This window comes from Lates calcarifer, linkage group LG2 (assembly GCF_001640805.2).
Source record: "Lates calcarifer isolate ASB-BC8 linkage group LG2, TLL_Latcal_v3, whole genome shotgun sequence".
In the NCBI taxonomy this organism is placed as follows: domain Eukaryota; kingdom Metazoa; phylum Chordata; class Actinopteri; family Centropomidae; genus Lates; species Lates calcarifer.
Window position 1 is genome coordinate 23,717,739 of NC_066834.1, and position 19,938 is coordinate 23,737,676.

General features: G+C 41.0%; 1 protein-coding gene across 3 annotated transcripts in view; it reads right to left on the minus strand.

Moving 5' to 3' along the window:
* The window catches only part of LOC108876972 (protein unc-13 homolog C), a 102,763-nt gene that overhangs the window by 67,111 nt on the left and 15,714 nt on the right, over window positions 1-19,938 (minus strand). For 2 of the 3 annotated variants that reach the window (XM_051077166.1, XM_051077160.1), the window contains exons 3-10: window positions 16,704-16,726; window positions 16,029-16,075; window positions 14,756-14,834; window positions 12,048-12,119; window positions 7,718-7,937; window positions 6,677-6,904; window positions 2,360-2,501; window positions 44-213 (exon numbers count right to left, since the gene is read on the minus strand). In XM_051077166.1, coding sequence (XP_050933123.1) covers window positions 44-213; window positions 2,360-2,501; window positions 6,677-6,904; window positions 7,718-7,937; window positions 12,048-12,119; window positions 14,756-14,834; window positions 16,029-16,075; window positions 16,704-16,726 — 981 coding nt within the window. The remainder of the gene's footprint in view (window positions 1-43; window positions 214-2,359; window positions 2,502-6,676; window positions 6,905-7,717; window positions 7,938-12,047; window positions 12,120-14,755; window positions 14,835-16,028; window positions 16,076-16,703; window positions 16,727-19,938) is intronic. The other variant, XM_018666839.2, reaches the window with a different exon arrangement.

Genomic DNA, 19,938 nt, shown 5'->3' on the forward strand with positions numbered 1-19,938 from the left:
TCATTTGTAAAAAGACATTGAGCTGAAATGTGAGAAAACATACCTAGATTGTACCAAACATCCATCTCTCCACTGAGAGTGCGAACCTCGATGATGGTCTGGCCCAGGAAGTCATCTGACTCGCGCTTGAAGTGCTGCTTCACCCGTGATTTGATGTCATCGTCTTCGTCCCACACACGCACTTTGATTCGGTCAGTGGCGTTGTGACATTCACTACAAGTTGGAAGATGATTATGACAGGTCAAAACAATCACAACAACATGAACAGCAATGCAAACAGCAACAGCATATTTGGTGACAGCTCATCGGGATGGGGTATTCAGTGGAGCAGAATGACACACACACACACACTTCATTTTCTATATGGAGTATGATTTTTGCCTAGATTCAAATGAGAGGATGTGTGTATTCGTGTGCGCACATGGATGGGTATAAGTGAGAATGTGATTGTGAAGAGGGGTTCTCTGCCTGGCAGGAAGAATCGGCCCAAGACGTTGCATGACCTTTACATCTTTATATTCTCATTCTCTCCCAATGCATGCTAAAATCATCTGTATGATTGTGTAGCATTCCTAGCAAGGATTTTTTACTTGTGAAAGCTTTATGTACATCTCTTTGGTCCTCTTTGCATCAGTGCAGCTGACAGACGTTTCACAATAATGACACTGCTAAATAGACCAGAGGTGGCCAAAGCACTTAGCTTCAGATGGGGTCAGACTGTTCGGCTCTGGAATTAAAACCGACAGATTACATTTTGTTCTAATGACATCTTGGGTGCGACAGCCAGAGAAACAGGATCTGCAGTATTTTTTTTAACTAATCCCTTTCCGGGGGAAGGACTGGCTGCGGCTGCTGCTGCAGCTGCACTAGTCTGGGACTTTGCTCTCTGCCAAGCACACAGTAATGTATCGCTCTATTAATCTGCATCCCTGTAGTAATGGGAAAGAGTTTTATTATAGCCACCACTGGAGTCTCATTACAGGTGTGGAACCTTGTCTATAACTGGCATAAGACAGACAGACAGACACACACACACACACATACACACAGAAAACCTCAGTAGTACACACATGTCCCTCTGAGTTTTCTAAAATTATAAAAAAATATATTATTAATAATTGTTGAAGTATAAATTCAGGACCTACCTCTTGAGAAGGGAAAGTAAGACACATGCACGCAAAACAGTTCTCTTTACTATTTATAATTTACTTTACTTTAATATACTTTCACATTAAAAAAAATATGGTTTCTTACATGGATATGAGCTAGAGCTATGGACAGAAACCTCCAGAGGAATGATGTTGAGAAACTCTTGATTCATTCAAATGCTTGAATGAATCAAAAAATGCCATTAGCTGCTCTCTCTTTGGGAGTCAACACGACAAACCCTCCCTGATGCTTTTCCAATTTAGAGACAGAGAATTACAGTTTAAAATAAAAGAAAAAACAAATCAAAAATAAATAGATAACTCAAAGGTTCTACTGATGCCCAGTGGGTTGGAGATAGACCTGCATCAAATTAAATATCCACATTACTTTTGTGTTTGTTTGTTTTTTTTGTTTAGTTTTTTTGTTATGTTCTTTTACTGACTGATCCTGATGGGCTGAACATCCAGCAAATGACAGCATAAGGATAATCTGAGAGTCTATTTAGTATAACCTTTCCTCTTAAAACTTGAACTATCCTGATCTGGGTTTAAAAAAAAAGATACATTTCCCTTTTCAACCTGGTTCTTTTCAAACAAAGACAACAGCATGTATAGTGGTAGGCACAGCATGCATCATACAGTGCTCTCCAATTTTTCACATTTTTTAAGAAGCTTATCTGGGGGTCAAGTAAATGTTCCAAGTAGTTTCCTAGATAATCGCTCACCATCATCCATTGCAATTTATTTCTCTTTGATTTATAAATAAAAAATAGGGCAAGGTGAAGAGGTAACCAGTAGACTGAGTGGCAAAAATCTATGGCAATTGCATGCCTATACTACAAAAAAACAAAGGACAAAAGCCCTGGGAGATGGAGAAGTGCTTGCAGCACTAAAGCACTGAAGGATTTATTTAGTTGTTGAAACAACAGGGTTAAGACCTGTGTTGTCCACACTGATGGATGCCATCATAAAGCTGTGTTAAACAGTGAGTCTGGATCTCCAAAATCTCTGCAGTGCAGCTGCATAACCTGTCGTAACAATAGTAATTTACAGAGCTACTGAGTCTGTAGGTTAAAAAAAAAGAAAAGAAAAAAAATCCTGAATTGCCTGAATGTATTTACTAGTGCTTTAAGATTCCTTTGAACAGATCATGCTTAATCTTGGTGGGGATAATCTGTCAGACAAGGGTCAAATTAATAAAGAGCACTCACAAGTAGAACTTCTCATCCCAGACTGGATTGAGGTTGCCAAAGATGGTCTTCGTCCTGCGTTTGGTCTTGCCCACTTGGACGGTGACGTAAGGGTCGCTGGAGCCAGTTTTATCCTTGGCCTGTAAGCCCTGTGCACTCATGACTGCAGACAAGACAGGGTTAGAGAAGAGTCACACAAGTATCACAGGCAACATATCTGACCATCTTATGGTTTAGATTTGATTTCACATATTTATGGCTACTTGTTCCGAACTTAATTATAACATAATTGATCTATAACTTAATTCACTCAATTTTATATTATTTTGGAAATCAAAAACAGGAAGCACTTGGCTGGTGGGTGAGTTTTTACATAAGTCTCTTAATCCCAGTCATGAATCTAGGTCTATATTTTATTTTTGTGCTTCTAGTCAGTTGCCTGAATTTTATTTATTTGATTTTTTGGTTCCAATTCAAAAATCAAGGCCCTGTCACTGCCTCCACTGCCCACAACAACTTTGTGCAGTTGCCAAAACTGAGACAACAAAGCGGCTCTTTGGTTCAATGACACGAACCATTATTCATCTCCTTTGTTCACGCTCAGTATATCTATTCCTTTATCTATTCCTACATGCAGGCTATAGGTAGATTCCACCCCCATGCGTGTGCCCACTGCTACAGCATGTCCATGCTGAGCTAGAACTTGGCTTCAGAAAACGACCAGTGATTCAGAGTCTTACTTCCACACACAAAGAGGAAGGTGCGGAGAAGGAGAGACAGTAGTATTTCACAGCGCCATAAAAGGGAAAAAGGACACTGGGGCATTAAATATGCATAAGTGACAGTCTAAATAATTCAGGGTACATATATATCCCTCAGCTCAATGCAGACAGGAGCTGGTGGGCAGGATATAGAGGTTGCAAGAGGCATGGCCCGCTTGCTTGCGGAGTACTAAAAATCAAATGCCTCCTGTAGTAAAGAAGGGGTCTGAGACAGCGACAGGGGTCAACATGCTTCAAACTAAGTGCTGGTCAGGACATTCAACAGTGTCTGAAGGCCCCTCCCCCACACCTTTTTATATCGGAATCGTAGGAGCTGCATCCAACATTGTTCATTCGACTTCTTGCAGCGATTAAGCTTGCAGCTTGGATTTTATGTTATTTTAAATTACCAGACTGTTTGCATTTCCATATTTGAAGCACAAAATACACCATTATACAAAAGCCAAAGTACAAAAGGTGAGAAAAGTGAAAAATCGGTATTGATTTGAGAAGAGCAGAGTAACACAGAGGGCATACCCAGAGGCATAAACAGATAAAGTATTCTTATGGTGTGAAGAGTGGTCACTGAATAGAGGAGACTTGAGTGCATGTTTTCCTATTTAACACAATGACCTCAGAGTGTGTTTGAGCGAGGCTTTCATGAAGTGTGATACAATTCAAAAGAAAATATAACTTTATCAGGAGACAATGTAAGGTAACATGCAGGGGTGTAAATCACAAGTTCCATCATGATACAATATTATATCGATTCAATGGACAACGATTCAATGTTTGCCGATATCACGAACTCTGCTACGATACAATTTCGATTCAATTCATTTCAGAAGCTGGCAATTGATACGAGACGATATCATCTGCTGATTTATCACAATCACTTCCATTCATATCAAATCACAAACAGCAACTAAAATATAATTTGACATTTTTATTCCTGAGCTCAACCAGTCATTTAAATGAAAAAACATTCTTCTTTTTTAATAAAAAGAGGAGAGACAATATCTTCACAGACTTTTTTCTAGCTGCTTGCTATGGTGCCGCTTGCATTTTGTTTGGAGGTGGGTGCACTCAAGCGGAGAAAGACGTGCCAGTGGAATTTTTAAATAAAGGTGTGGCTTACAAATGATCATATTTTTACTGTGATGTTGAGGAAAAGCTGTTGAGACTGTTAAGTTGAAGTACTGTTATTCAAGGGTTAATGAACATGTTGCCTGCTTAGATGCAGTGAAGCCTGTCTGGTATGTCAGCTGCCTGTAATCGACTGGGAGCTGGATATGGAGATGGTCTTTGGGTCTTTCCACAGAAAAAGGCGCTGCAAGTGAGTTGATGTAGGTAGTTCAGGGTTTTTGTTATTTTTGTCAGCGTGGCTACACGGTAGCCTGTGTTATTGTGCTTAATAAAAGTTGTCACGAAACTAGTTGACATCTCCACACTTGCTTGGTGAGGGATGTTACAGTATGTACAATGTCTGATTGATGTTTTCATTTTGGATCGATGCTATTGGATCACTGATCATTCAATCGATGTATCAATATAGGTCAATGGTTTGTTACACCCCTAGTAATATGGGTAAAGGAAAACGCAGTACATACCACACACTAGCATACACATACTAGCCTGTCCTCATTGCATGTTTAATAATGAGGTGATTAGAGCATTTTCCAAGTGATAGTAATTAGTGATTTGCTCAAAGTTTAAAATAGCTAGTGTATAGTGTCAAATCTGAATGTTCATATTTACTGCCAGACCTTGTAGTGTGCATGTTCATCAGATACAAAATATTTCATGGTTGCTGTCAGAGCTAATGCCAGTTGGTGTTTATCTAATGTATGATAAATAAATAACAATTCAATAACTACGGTCTAAAATGGGGCGTTCAATAAACCCCTGGGAAATTGACCAAGGCAACCCTGGATCTTTCTAACATCCCTCTTACTCCTGTGTTCCCCTCTTCTTACTTTCCCTACTTTCTTCTTCTCTTCCTTTTTTCCATCTCAAACCCAATTCTTTTCCCCTCCGTCTCCATTCGTCTCCCTCCCTCTTTGTTTCTATTTCTCTCCAGTGTATTGACACTGCGAGAAATGGTCGGCAATTAATGTGCTGAATTGGAGACCAGGTTTGAGGTTATAGATATGGCTTTCTTTAAGTAGCCAGTTAACTAGATATTAAATGAAACAAATCTATAAACCCACCGATTATGTGTTAGTTTATGTGTGTATGTAGATTGAACAGAGAAATTAACAGCCTTTTATATGTACTATACACACACACACACGATAATGATACTAATATGAACACTGGAAAATTAGGTTGTGTGGCAGGAACAGGGATAAACAACATAGGTTATGTAATCAAATGGGGCATGAAAAATAACACCAAAATTAGACTTTAATGTGTACATGGGGTTCAGTCTTATTCTCTTTCACTAACAGGGCTGGTAAACAAAGACAAAAGAGGTTAGGAAGAAAATGAACAACATTGGTTCTTATTAATTTTCCTTTTAGGACACTGAAAAGCTAAAATGTTCGGTCGGAGTTGTTAAATGCACTTAAACATTATGTAACCCAAAGAACTAATAGTTCTTCCAAAAAAGAGAAAAATATATGTGTGATGAAAACACATCTCAAAAAATCCAAATCACTTTCCTTCTGATTGTGCTGTGAAGCACTGCACTGTCAAACTGCACTCAGGGGTATGACATTTTGATTGGCATCTCAGAGAGAATTTAAGGTGCAGCTCTGGGGGGGCTCAGTTCCAAACTACACTATACAAATTTCTATCAGAATATTAGCATGGTAGTGAGCTGTAAAAAAGACATAAAGACCTCTGTCAGCTCCACCAAGTACTCTTCAACTATAATAATAAATCATCATAGCCTCTTTATTACAGCCTCTCAGATGCTTTGTATTTACTGTGGCACTGTTTAACATTTGGCAAGCTTTGTTGCAACCTGATAAGCTCTCCCACTGCTCAAGCTTGTATCTTGTTTTCATTACAACTACATGTCACGGACCGAGCTCCTATTTAAAATGCATGTGTTATTAAAAATAGGTCATTGCCTCGGCGAATGAGTCAACTAGATAGTTGGTGAGTGTATTAATTTCATCCTGATTTCAACGACAACCCAAAAAAATCATCATTTACCTGCCCACAAGTGATGTAGTGATAATTGACCTCCCCCCAAACTACTTAATCATTTTTCTATTTTTGTATCTAATTAAATGTGCATTGCTGTTTGTGCTTCCGTGTCAGAGGTTAATGACCACGATCTTGAGGTTTATAACAAGTAAATACTAATTAGAGTAACAGTGTTAGTCATTCGAAGTGTGCTTGAACTGTAATGACAATTTTGTTGATTTGATGCTGGAGGACTGAGGAAAGGATTAAAGGTCATGGTCTAAGGGTCAAGGGTCACCTGCAGCAGTATCAGGGCATTAGTAATCACAAAGCATTTCTCACTGTGTGGCCGACTGAGTGAGTGAGTCATATCAACTGAAAGATTCTATTATGGCATGATTCTTAATTAAAATTAGTTTGTAATCACAGGAACCAGGCTAACCTGTGATGCTGATTTTGGCAGACCACTTGGAGGTCCCATCAAGCACAGCCTGCTTAGCTGTCTTGAGGTGGCTGCTGAAGTCTTCCTTGGAGATGTGGAACATCTCCTGGATCACCTCAAACACTTCAGGACGATTCTTCTCCCTTATCTTCATGCGTTCCTTCATAGCCATTATAATATTCTGGGTCTTGTCCTCCGCCCCGTGCTTGGAGCTTTTCTCCACAGCCCCTGGAACAAGCAAAGGGTGACAGAGTGTTTAGGCTCACTAATCTGCATATTTAACACTGAGGGATTTGGATAAAAGTGGTGATGCCTCCCAGTGCTAAGGCATCCATCACGTGTATTCATCACATTTCTTCATCCAGCATCTAATCAGATCTAATGTGTATCACTATGACTCCACGGGCTATGACTGAGTGAGCATCTGTGAAAGATGAGAAATCATGCATTAATGTTGGTGTGTATGTGTGTCTTAATTTATGTGAATGTGTCTGTAAGACAAAAGAGGCACACATGAAGGTTAATTCTCTATATCTGTATCTGTATCATGCATCTGCAGTGCTTTCAAGAGTGCAGATTGAAATGTGATAAAGATGAATCACAGTTTGAACTACAAAACACTGTTATGCTAGTATGAAACTGTTAGAAAATGCTGACTTTTATAACAGCTAAGGTGTAGCTAATCCACTTAAGGTGTATGAGGATTGCCGCGAGGATGATCTTGAAGCCTGAAGCCTGCATGTCACATTGTTCCTATTAGTCTACGCTGTACCAACAAGGGTGTGCTTGATTGAAAAAGCTGATCGGAGACTGTAATGAGTTCAAGTGACTGACTGAGTAAATGCACCATGTCTCTCGTAGCAATGAGTGTAATATGTATTACATACATCCCCGCAACAATATTTGTACCGTAAATGCATTTTGACATAGCTTTGAGGTTCAAAGTCCTCATGAACAGTTTATCAAAACATTACAGGATGTAAAAAATGGCAGCTCAGTCAGTGTCTGTCAGTGTGTTGATGTATAAATCTACTTCCTTACTTTGTAAACAATCTGCATTGAGCAGGTCCTGGCACTTCTCATGGCATTTAACGCCACACTCTGAGCAGCGCATGCCCTGACGGGCAATGCCCCACAGCAGCCCCTCACACTCATGGCAGTAGGTAGGTGCGGTCGCCGTCCACACCTCGAAGTTATGGGGTGTTGTGGATGAAATTGGGTAAATCAAGGCCTGGAGGGTCTTCTTGAAGACATGCAGTTTCTGAAAAGAAAGAGACAGCATTGAGAAAGCATAAGCATTACTGGGTCATAAAGGCAATGATGGAAAAGATGTGGGAATGAGAGAAACAGAGTAGGTACAGCTGATGTTAAACTCTCATGGCACCGTGAGCTGGAAAAAATAAGATTTCATAACCACGTCAAAAGTTAATAAAAAACAAGTTTGTTCTTAAATTGCTTTTGAGAAACATTCAATACATGTTGAGATCAGTACAGAGAAAAGACAAATACTTCTCCTCCTGCTGAGGGACCACTATGAGCAGATATAACATAAAGTTTTAGCCAAAGTTCAGAAGTTTCACAGAAACAAAGCCTCAGTAGGCTTAATTCAAATTGATCTGCAATCTGAGGTGCATGAAATTTACAATACTCTTCTGCATTAATCTTGGCAATTATATAATGTGGCTGAACTGCAGCTATCATTCAGTACTGTAGCATCTTTTCTTAGAGAAAGGGATCTAACAGATTACATTATTGCCAGAGATAACATGTAGGAGGCTTTGTTAATCCTTTTCTGACTAACTTGTCATCAGTGGAGAGGTCAGCAATATGAGGGTAATTCAGACACACATCTCATAAATCTTAGATTAACCGCATCCTTAGCCCACAGGCTTTGTTCACATTGAGTGGTTTACTGACAAAAGCTCCTTCAGACCAAATACTAAAGTCTACTAGAGGTCTGTCTAGACTGATTGCTGTGTAACAGAAGCCTCTTCAAATTGAATGCTTTACTGCAGCAGCCCTTCCATCCACAAGGACTGGAAAACGGGCCAGGACATGCCAGTTCTTGAAGGCAGAATCAATGGATGCCGTAAATAAGGTTTTTAAAAGTGAGCATTATCCAGATTGAGAGAGAGAGAGCAAGCGAGAGAGAGAAAGTGACAGAGGAAGAGAAGGAGATGTATGGCGGTTAAATAAATCTTCAAGAGGTACTTGCTCCCCACTTCTACTGTGCTCCACTCCTCACCCCTTCTCCTCCACCCCCTCCGCCTGCTGTCAGCCCCCAGCATGTTGACAATGTGCTTTAACACCTGAACAGCAGCTCTGCACTTTACCACAAAGACTACAGCACTGCCCACTCAGACACACATACAGATACAAATGCACACGCTTGCAGAGATGATTAAATGACACCAGATGACAGGACAACAAGGCTATCTAACATTGCGCGACTTCACTGATGCAACAGAGAGGCTACTGAACTCTGGAGGACCTTTAATGAAACACAGAGGGAGACAGAGAGATTTCCCTTTTAATCTGAGAACGATGAGATAAAGCAGATGTCTGAGATTTATCCACAACTTACCCACGAGCTAGAACAGGGCTGCAACCAGAAGCCTTCTCACCAAATTTAATACTGAACTGAACTCTAATTTGGACACAGCCTGCAGGAGATCAGTGAGTCAAAATGTCTATGATGTGGGAAACTGCAGAGACCTCTTTGTGCTTTTGTGAGTAAATTGACTTGGCTGGGAAATATCTCTATTTTAGGCTTTATTTTACCAGCCAACCAAACATCTCAAATGGTACTAAGTATGTTAAACGTAGGATTAATTTTCTGCCTTCTCATTCTTTGACCACTGCATGAGTAGTATTTCACCCCTGATTTCACTGCTACAGTCTGTTTCTGTCTCTTGAAATTTCCCTCACTTTCTCCATCTCCTCGCTCTCAGTCCTGACACCGTGTGTCACACTGTGCAGCAGATGTGGGAGGAGTGCTGCATGTGTGAGTCTCATGTGTTACACTGTGAGGTAACCCTGGTGATTTTGCGCAAGATGCTGCTAGAATTGATTGACAGCCGCAGCCCCAGCCTGAGAGCAACATGACAGAGAGGAATCTAATCTCTCCTCCTCCTTTCCAATTTCACCACCTATTGTCCTTGTCAGCCTCTACACTGACACTGCCATCATCCTCATCCTGTTCCAACCTTCGACACCTCTAATCTTTTGCATTAACTATTGTACAATTTCAGCCCTAACCAAGAATTCTTTTTTCCTCAAACTCCATTACCATATAGTGTCAAATGTGTTAAACAATTGCAAGTATTTTAACCTCAATCTAATATGCTTTCTTTCTTTCGTCCAAAATTAGTTGGATGGAAATCACAGGCAAGCATTTTCATCAATGTGGTATATTCTGCTGCTAACAACCAGCCTGATGATATCTGGGCTGACTTAAAGCAACACATCACATTTTATTTTCCAGATACTCCTTGACCTCTGTCAGATCTTGGCTTCCTTCTTCCTTTGTACAAGTGAGTCCCTGCCTCTGTCTCAGCAGGTAAGCACGGCCCCAGTTTATGTTGACAGTCACAGTTAAAACTCTCTGGTGCTCAAATCACATGCAGCTCAGAACATTGAGCGGACACATGCGCCGTTAGCTGGCCTACACATAATGTTCCTTTCTGCTCTAAAAAGCAGATACATGGGAAACATGACGCAGAAAGAGAATAGCATCGAGAGAGCAAGGTCTATACGTCAGCAGTGACAGAGCACAACATTTTAATCAAATTAAAATGTAAAACAGAAGAGTGCTGATGGAAGCTAAGGTGGGGCAGAGATGAGACTAAAAGAGGATGTGAGAAAGAGGTGCTCTAAATAGATTCAAACATCTCTCCAGGGACCAGAGGAGGGATTGTTCAACATGGCTGCCTGAACAGTGACATCAGGGCCACGGGATCATGATGACAAGTCTCTGCTCCGATCTTCTCTTACACCATGCTCATTTCTCTCCTTTTCCTCCAGCTCCTTCCCTCTTCCTTTCTCCTGTCTTCCGCAAACTCCTCAACACTCTTGAACCACATATGGCCATTTACCGAGTGCTCTCGGAGTCCTCACAGGGAAGCACTCTCCTGGACTTAATGCAGCAGATAAAACTCTGACATCTGCTCGTCCTACTTAACAAGACCGCACAATCTGCATTTGCTCGGAAGTCAGCTTCCCTCAACCACCAATTATTAAACTCTTCCTTCTTTGCTCCTAATCAGACCATTGGACATCTATCTCTAAAGTTCAAGCTTTACTTACCACTGCAGCACAATCTCCAAATTTGCCCAAGAATCAGCTCCTCTCATACACCAATTAGCACACTGCATCTATCATGCCATTGCTCCCTCATCTGGGACATGAGCTGTTCATCCCTAAAGCCCCTTTAATCAAACCCATGGCTATTAGTAAGCAATCAAGACCCTCTCACTTTAGGGCAACTGGGCATGTGGACCACAAGGACCAAGTCAAGTGTATGAAAAAGAGCAAAATGTACACAATTCAGTGTTCAAAAATGGAGGGCTATGTCTCTTGTTTGAAAAGATGAAATATTTGTTCATAACGTACAAAGCACGTTTGAATCCAGTAATCTTGCAGGAATAGACAGACCCATGTTGCACATAAATGGATATGAAATTGTCTACTTGTTTGTCTTGCTGAGAAACTGCTTTCTTCTGCTGTTTGCCTCCTACAACAGGGTTTTCCCTCTGGGAGGGAAGAATTGCAATCAATTAATGCAAAGCAAGCTTTGGAGGTCAACACAAAAGTGTCTCTCGCCATCGACTGAAACATTCTGCCCCTTCTCCGAAGCTCTGCCTTCCTCAATGCACAGTGCTTATCATTAATCGCAGGGCATTGTCTAAATGAAATGATAGAACCATCTCTTCATGTCTGAACTCAGCCAAATGATCTGACAGGAGCAGCACAGCAGAAAGAGTAAGTGGCTGGCCACAGATACTATTTTAATAAACTGTAGTATGTATTATAGACAGAGAGACAGGCAGACAGACAGATGATGGCATGCTATATGTACATCTAAAGAAATAAGGCCAGTAACTGATGCAGTCCATCTCATTTTCATTTTGGAACCCTGTGTTCCTGGCAATGTGATCCCAGGCCCTAAAGTACAATGGCTGCAGCAAACAGCACAGCTATAAAAATTTGTCAGAGTTCCAGCACCTCCTCCTCTCTAAACACCGCCCTAAAAAATAATGAGAATATGGGTCCAGTGTCCCATGTCCCTGCAGAACTCTCCATTACCCACAAAGACTCCATAATAGCCAGTAACTGAGTTTCATGCAGGCAGTGCAGGCATGTTAGTACTCACCAGGTCCTCATTATTCAGGGTGGACCGGTTCACCAGAGCGAACGAGATGCCTGCCTTTCGAGCAGTGAGGGTCTGAGAGAAGAAGAGGGAAAGAGAGATGATGAAAAGGGATAAATTCACCGACCCATTTTACCTTTCTGCACTTTCATGCAGTATCCCAATGAATTTACACATAGTGGCATGTGAAATATCTATATAGAGTTAAATGGCTTGTGAATGGGTGACTAAAGTGCACACAGAAAGTAAGCTTACCAAAGCCTGTGATTTCCAGGGGACCATGAATAGAGAATGAAAGAAATAAAGAAATTGAATTAGACAGGGAGTGGGAGAGTGAATGCTGAAAGCACAAACAGCAGAGGATTTTGTTGTATTTATTATCCATACTGAGCGCATAGGTGTCTCAACTGCCATGCAGGACTGCTGGTTAGGGCATAGAGCTCTAGAGAGATTCAGCTATTCATCAAGAGAGATTATACAGCCGTTGCATGATTCTTTATCCACTCATGCATTGGAAGTCACTAAACTGCAGTCATGCTTGGCATTTATATTCACTTCTCTGTTGGATGAAGCTTTGATCATATTTTCTGCTGTCTGCTCTGCACATTAGTTTGACACAAACAGAGAAACACAAGACACACACACTCATGTATGGGTGAAGCCAGCTGTACTACACAACATCAACTCGCACTCACACACACGGAAAAAAAAAAACCCACACGTGTCTACTCAGACATTCACAAACTTAATCAAACACAAAATAGTACACGCCCACACAAGGCACTCTCACAAACACAAACAGGTAACACACATACACACAGACGCACACAGATACGCACATGTAAATTAGCTGTTATATTAATATCCATTGAGTCTGGGTGACCAGAAACTGATAAATATGTATCCCATACTGGAGGAAGTTACGTAACAGAGGAATGCAGACATGGACAGCTGACAATATTGGATCAGTCTTTACCACGACCCTCTTGTCTGTACAGCCCAGCTATGGTAAAGATCCATGGAAGCCATGGAGAATGTAGGAGGGAACGTGACCTCTACATGAACTGTGAGTGTTGATGTAAGTTTATCAACATGCACCAGCACTGCTGAGGTTGCTGCAGGCAATACAATATGACCCCCTGTCCAGATATTATCTATTCAGCTACAATATAGCGTTCAGTGATTTGTGAATCGATTTTCAACTTTCTCTTTTTGTTTGTTTGTGTTTTTACATCCCGCTATAATATGGGGGAACCCTGCTGTCCATTCCAATCAAACGCTGTTGCTGCCCTGAAGCAATCACACAGCAAATGTGGGACATTGACAAAGGAGAGGCATGAAAGGGGACCAATTAGTTTGTTGACTAGTGACTTCATCCCAAGTGTAAAAGGCTTGCACAGTGTCACTTTTACATGATTTAAAAGCCTCACACAGTTAAATCAGAAGTCAATGAAGTCTCTCGGATATATTTTTGGGTTGAGTTGTCAACATTTCGAGTTGAATACAAATTTTCGACACCTGCCGAGCCACGAAAAAAGGAAGAAAAATGGCCAAGCACCGGCAAGGGTGAAATCTGACAACTCACTGAAAAATATCACCCATAGCTGTTATGGGTCTATGTAGGAATGGCAAATATACACGCAAAATTCAAAAAAATAAAAAATAAAAAAACGACAACCCATACTTACCAAGACATTGTTGGTTATTAATTTCATGAGAGATATGGACAAATACAGCATCAACTCATGTTGTTCACTGTGATATAAACATTCATCAGCATCTATGTGTATGACATCAAGCTGCATTATCATTTGCATAAAATGCTATTTGTATTATTTCACACGAAACTCTAAATCTTTAAAGGGTAAAATGTATTAAACAGGTTGTTTGTAAGAGACTTAATTTAATAGAGTGTGATAATATTTCCATTGTTTTGGCGATGAGAAACGAACACACACAAGACAGACAGATACAGTGTGGAACATAATGGACAAACAGTTATCAACAGACATGAATAGTACTGGCATCACAACAGTCTGTTGTCTTTCAGACAGACTAACCATGTGGCACAGTGCTAAAGTGGACTGCACTGCAACAGGCCGCTCTGTGGGATACGTTATGACACATTATGTTGCAATAAAAACAAATGGGGGAACATCACTGTGATGCAATGTCTTAAACACCCTCTCTTGGCTAATTAATCAAGCCATAGAGTTATGGCTAAGGTTGCATTTTACATTCCCACAAGGCAGTGCTCTACACTAAATAGCCAGAGTTTTGAGTGGTTGCTTTTATCACCAATCAGCTCCTTACTGGCTTGTTTTTATCACAATGAGAGTATATGTGACTTTTTAAAATCTATTTAATTTTGTATTGCAGGTCTACATATGTGAGGAAAGTATTTCAATCATCCCCATCATGTGCTGTAAGAAACTTGTAATTAAACTCACACTGCGACTGAGCTATGTTTTAATAACCATTATTGTTACAGAGGCGTCAGCCCAAAGGTCCTAAGGATATTATGATAAGAATCAAACACTGCCACTCTAAAGCACTATCACATTTTATCAGGGTGCCAGTAAAGTTATTATTGTCTTCAGCAGGGGTCCATACTCACACAGGACAGGATTCCACCAGAGTGGTATAATGTGGGGTCACTCAGATAGATTTGACATAAATCACACATAACCTTGTTGAGGCAGATGACTCACCAGGTCTCGGACAAGAGGCACTGTCCTCTTGCGGCGTAAATCTGGCATGCTGTCAATACCATAAAGAATACTGCCAGCCCTGGAGAAGCAGACAGATTTAAGGTGTATTAATATCATAATAATGCCATGCTGGGGGAGACATTACTACTGCAAAAGGGGGGTCTTGATTTACACAGCTGGCAGACACCATGGATCATGCCTCCTACCTAACCTGTCTTACCCCTTCCTCCCCACTTCACATGGAGCCTACCACCTACACTGGAGCTCGGTGTAATCCCTCCCACCCTCTGTTCCCATAGACTCCCCCTCTTTCGTGTTATCTCAATTTGTACAGGGTACTGCTCCAGACTACCACTGCTAGTACTGATACATATTATACTTATTCCTGGATTTATCTTATACACTATGAATACTGACGATGACATTCATTAAGCGGTGAAGACCTGCTGCAGCAAAGACTTTACAAACAACTGAGTGGTGTGTCAAAAATTGACATTTTAGGATGAATATGTCTCAGTCTTCACAACACTGCAGTTCCAGTTCTCTTGCTCTCTCCATCTTCCAGCTCCCTTGTGCCCCCTCCTCATCTCCCTCACTGCTTTCCCACCCGTCTTGCTCCTTTCCCATGAGGCTCTCAGTGGCATCACCTCAACTGTCACTCAAAGCCTCTCTAATGACCTCAACATGACATCGAGGCCCCAATGCCTTCACACAGTTAAAGCTCCTCAAGCTTTTCTGTCAGCCCTCTCAGCGACATCAGTGGTATGACCCTAAAGATACACAACGTGACGAGCTGCGCAGGCCCTCACCTCACCCCAGGGCCCCTGCCTCTTGCCGCCTTTATGCACAATCCACGCTGCAGATGGCTGCATGGCCATGACATGAGCTGGTGTAAATATGACTATGACTACTGATTATTTTCTCTTGTGATATGAGATAACAGTTGGCCTCATCACTGAGATCACTCATCTTTCCCATATATATTCTTGAGTAACCATTTAGAAACTTTTATTTGTAAGAAATCAAGCAGCCAAGGGGATGAGTTCCTGACAGATGTTGTGAGGGCATAAAGCATCTTGTATATTCATCTTTTCTCTGTGGTATGTCACAAAACAGGGAGCATGATACTTAAATCGGGGCTCCACTCCAGAAAATCAGCGTGTTTGTAACATTTCTGCTACATGTGCCTCAGTATGGGGGGTGCAAAATAGCACAGCAGCTCAGATTTGTTTAATTGTGAAGCGATCAAATCACAATGTGAGCCACCACTCACCCTCCAGACTGCAAGCCGAGCACTTTGGGATCCAAAAGACTGCGAGGCTGCAGAGAGAGGAGACACAAAATGTAAGGACAAGAAATACAAGGCAAGCGCACACAACTAAACACAAGGCACACAACGATAAAATTAAAACAAAAGAAACATACAGTATAACAAAATGTACTAAGGAAAATACAGTACATTTGGAGGTCAATTCAGGATAAGATAAATGATGGGCGAGGAGGAGTACAGCACAGGGAGAAGGGAGGGAAGCACCACAGGCAAAAGACCAAATTATTCCACATCAATGTAATTTGTGGGCTCAAGACTGAGAGTTTTGCCGCTCTTGGTGCTTCAGGCCAGATTTGCCTATTGTGTAATGCTCCCTCCTCACTGACCAAAACGTCCAGTTTGAAACACAAATCACTTTCTTACAAGAGAAAAATGAAACGATAACCAGCACAAAGTGACAGCAAGATGGCTCAAAGGCACATGCTGCAGTCTCTTTCATACCTACAGATATTGCTTCAATTTATCTACAGAAAAACAAACACTCACAGATACACGCAGGTAGATACGACAGAAACGCACCATCACGCCACATAACACAAAGACACACATGCACATGCAAGGAAATCACAAGTATCTAGGTGGTTATATATGGTAACTTGATAAACATGGACTTAGAACCTGAGTATCCAAAGCACTGGCGTCTGGAAGGAGAAAATGACAGGAGGGTGCAGAGTTAGAGAGGAGAAGCACACTAGAAAATACACACACTTAGTTAGGACACTTAGAACTCTAATCTACTATTACCGCCTGATGACACAATTCTGTTTTGCCAAACAATTTATGCAGAAATGGAGACAGAGTCAACATGTGCCTCAGGAAGAATGGCTATGAACAGCGGAATACTGTACACAGTAGAACCAGTAGAAAGCCTTGTTACACAACAAAAGGCTCTTAGCTAAATGTTGAAATATGAAGATCATTGCTTGAACATAGAATATTTTAATCAATGCAGCTCTTTTTTTTAAATGTTGCCTTTGATCAATAACATTACTTGTGTTAACACTCATAGCTATGGAGACATGGGACATTAAGTAAGCATAAGCGGTTGGTATCATATTGCCATTTTAGAGATGAACTGCAAGATGGCAAGCCCTTTAAATAAGCAAGGCTGCAGAGGTGTAATTACTGTGCTATTGATCCATGGGTGATAAATGGCAGCATAATCATGATCTAATGTGCTACAAACAGAAAACAGCTGTTCACAAGAGAAAGATCAAATGGCTGATCTGATTAAAAGGACATGATACACTGTTTGTTGTTGACATGCAGTTATTTTAGCACTAATGCAGCATAAGGCAGTCTAAATCAGTTTCTTTCTTTTATTTTGCCAGTAGTTATTCAATCTTTTGTCTGTTTACTTAAAAGTTGACAAGAAAAAAAACTGCACCATAAAAATATTAATTGATAACCATTAAAACAGCAATAACTCTAGACCAGCGCATTGATTGAGAATACACAATATTTGGTGGATGCTATTACCCACAGTGCTTTATACAGCCATTAGTGTTCACCACAAGCGCATATCTTTTCGTGATGAGTGGTCCTCATGGAGGCACTGATATTTTAAAAACATTAAAAATGCATTCTGGTCAACATGAAAACAATTAGATTATATAAATCCTTAGAGAGGTTGATTTTTGGTACAACTGTGACAGTATATTGTCACTGAAGTGATACCAACAGCTGCAAATACAGAAACACAGCACTCAAAGAGGAGTTCAGCTGTGAGTGGGTACAATGGACAGGAATCAGCTAAGCTACTTTCAGCACAGCTACACAAGATAAAGCCATCTCCTCCACCAGCAAGTCAGTAGATAAAGCCAGACCACAAGGATAGGCTAAAGGAAACTGATATAAACCTCATTTCACAGGTGCCTTAAATCTGTGGAACAAAAATGTAATTGATTGGTGGAGAGATCCCTCCGTTCGTGTGCAGGCAAAAGTACTGGGGTGGCAACAGCAGCAGACAGTAAATCCTGAATTTCAGAGCCGACACACATGGTCACACTGTACATAGATCAGAGCTCAGCGGAACGGAAAAGCCTGCACGTGGCTGATAGTACAACCAGGACGTACCCCTGCTCCATCACACACAAGAACATGTGCTCTTATGTGGACACAGTAGAACACATATTTACACAGAGCTGTACAAACATACACTTGTACTGAGGGGCAGACCAGAGCTTCATTCCTAACCAAAATTAAAAACATTGTGCAACCGTCCTCGAACATGCCATGTTTTATTCCCAAATATCCTCTACTAAACTTGCCTTCATCAGTGTTGTGTCATCCTAGCCTTTAAACACTTGGGGTATAAGTTGGGCTACATTTTTAACTGTAATATATTCTAAGTGACCACATCACACAATGTAATTTCAGTATTGGCTTAAAACCTGTGCTACAGTAGTAACATAAATAACTTTAGTCACTTCTTCAGGTTTTGCTTGTATTTTTCACCATCATTTTTCTAGTCAGGCACACAAGACCAGAACACAACTTAATTTGTTGTGCTGGCAGAAGTTTGGCCCATCCTGCACAAAGTTTATTCAGCAGGGAGGATTAGGTGGGTGCAGAGATGGAGTCACTGACTACTGCAGCAAAAAAGTTAAGAGAGACCATGTGGTCAAGGCTGAAGTGACCACCAGTTTGTGCAGATGTGAGATGTGACCTGGATCCTCTTTGGATCACAATGCCAGTAAGATCCCAAAACAAAGTACAGGCTGCAGACCTCACAGTGAAGACATCCTGATCAAAAAAAGTTACATTGACAAGCTGACTGCTGGCTATAACAAGCAAGACAGGAATTTGAGATAATGAGGTGGAAACCAGGCTGTTCCTTCTACTACCAACAACAACAAATATGTTTCTTTCTTGACTTCACACAAGTAATTTTGGTTGCCTAAACTTACAAAAAGTACTTCTGAACTCGTTTAAGTTGTTTAAAATACTGTGCACACTGGCTCACTGTCATGGTTTCCTGATACACGCAATCAGAACAGCGCGATCATTAATGTGATTAGTTTCACCTGTGCTTTACAAGTCAAAATGTCCACCGTGAGGAAGTTCTATTAATCAACTGTATTACCGTTATTTACTGTATGTTTTGTTAGCCCAGCTCCGTCGAAGTTGCATGTTAATAATTTGGCATATCCACTCTTGTAATCTTCGGCGTTTAACTTGAACGAGAGTTGTCTTTTAAGAGCAGCGACACTTTACACCGGAGCTCAGCTATTCACTGCAACAGCGAACCTAGCTTAGTACGCTTGTGACACACACGGCGAGAGCACGCAGTATCCCCAGCGGGGGTCACACACCTCCTCTAAACAAGGCCCAGGTGATGCCAAGATGATTTACTACCTATACAGGCTACTGTGAAGACATAATGAAGACTGCGTTACCGGACGGTCTGTTTCACTTCTTGGGCAGAAGCTAACCACTGGCTGTGGCAAGCTAGCATGTTGGGGCCGAGTGACTTCAGTGGACGCGTAGAGATGGCAAAGGTATGTCCGTACACCAGACCCTACACATAACTCTAGATAAAATCAGGAAGCAGAAAAATGTTTGATTAAGTCTGTATCTTAGCTGTACGGTGTTTCCTGAACTTGAACGCCACCAATAACCCTTTACACTATTCATTACTGACACTGGCACAGTGCCAATCAGATTTTTGAGATAAATAATGAGTTTCTTTCGACCAAAATACTGAATGTTATGTGATTTTTTTTTTTTTTTTTTTTTTTGGGGGGGGGGGGGGGGGGGGGGGGCAACTGGAAATTATTTTCTGTGATATTTATTTATTTATTTGATACATTTACACTTTTATGTCTGTTGTTATTTATTCAGTCTGTTGAAT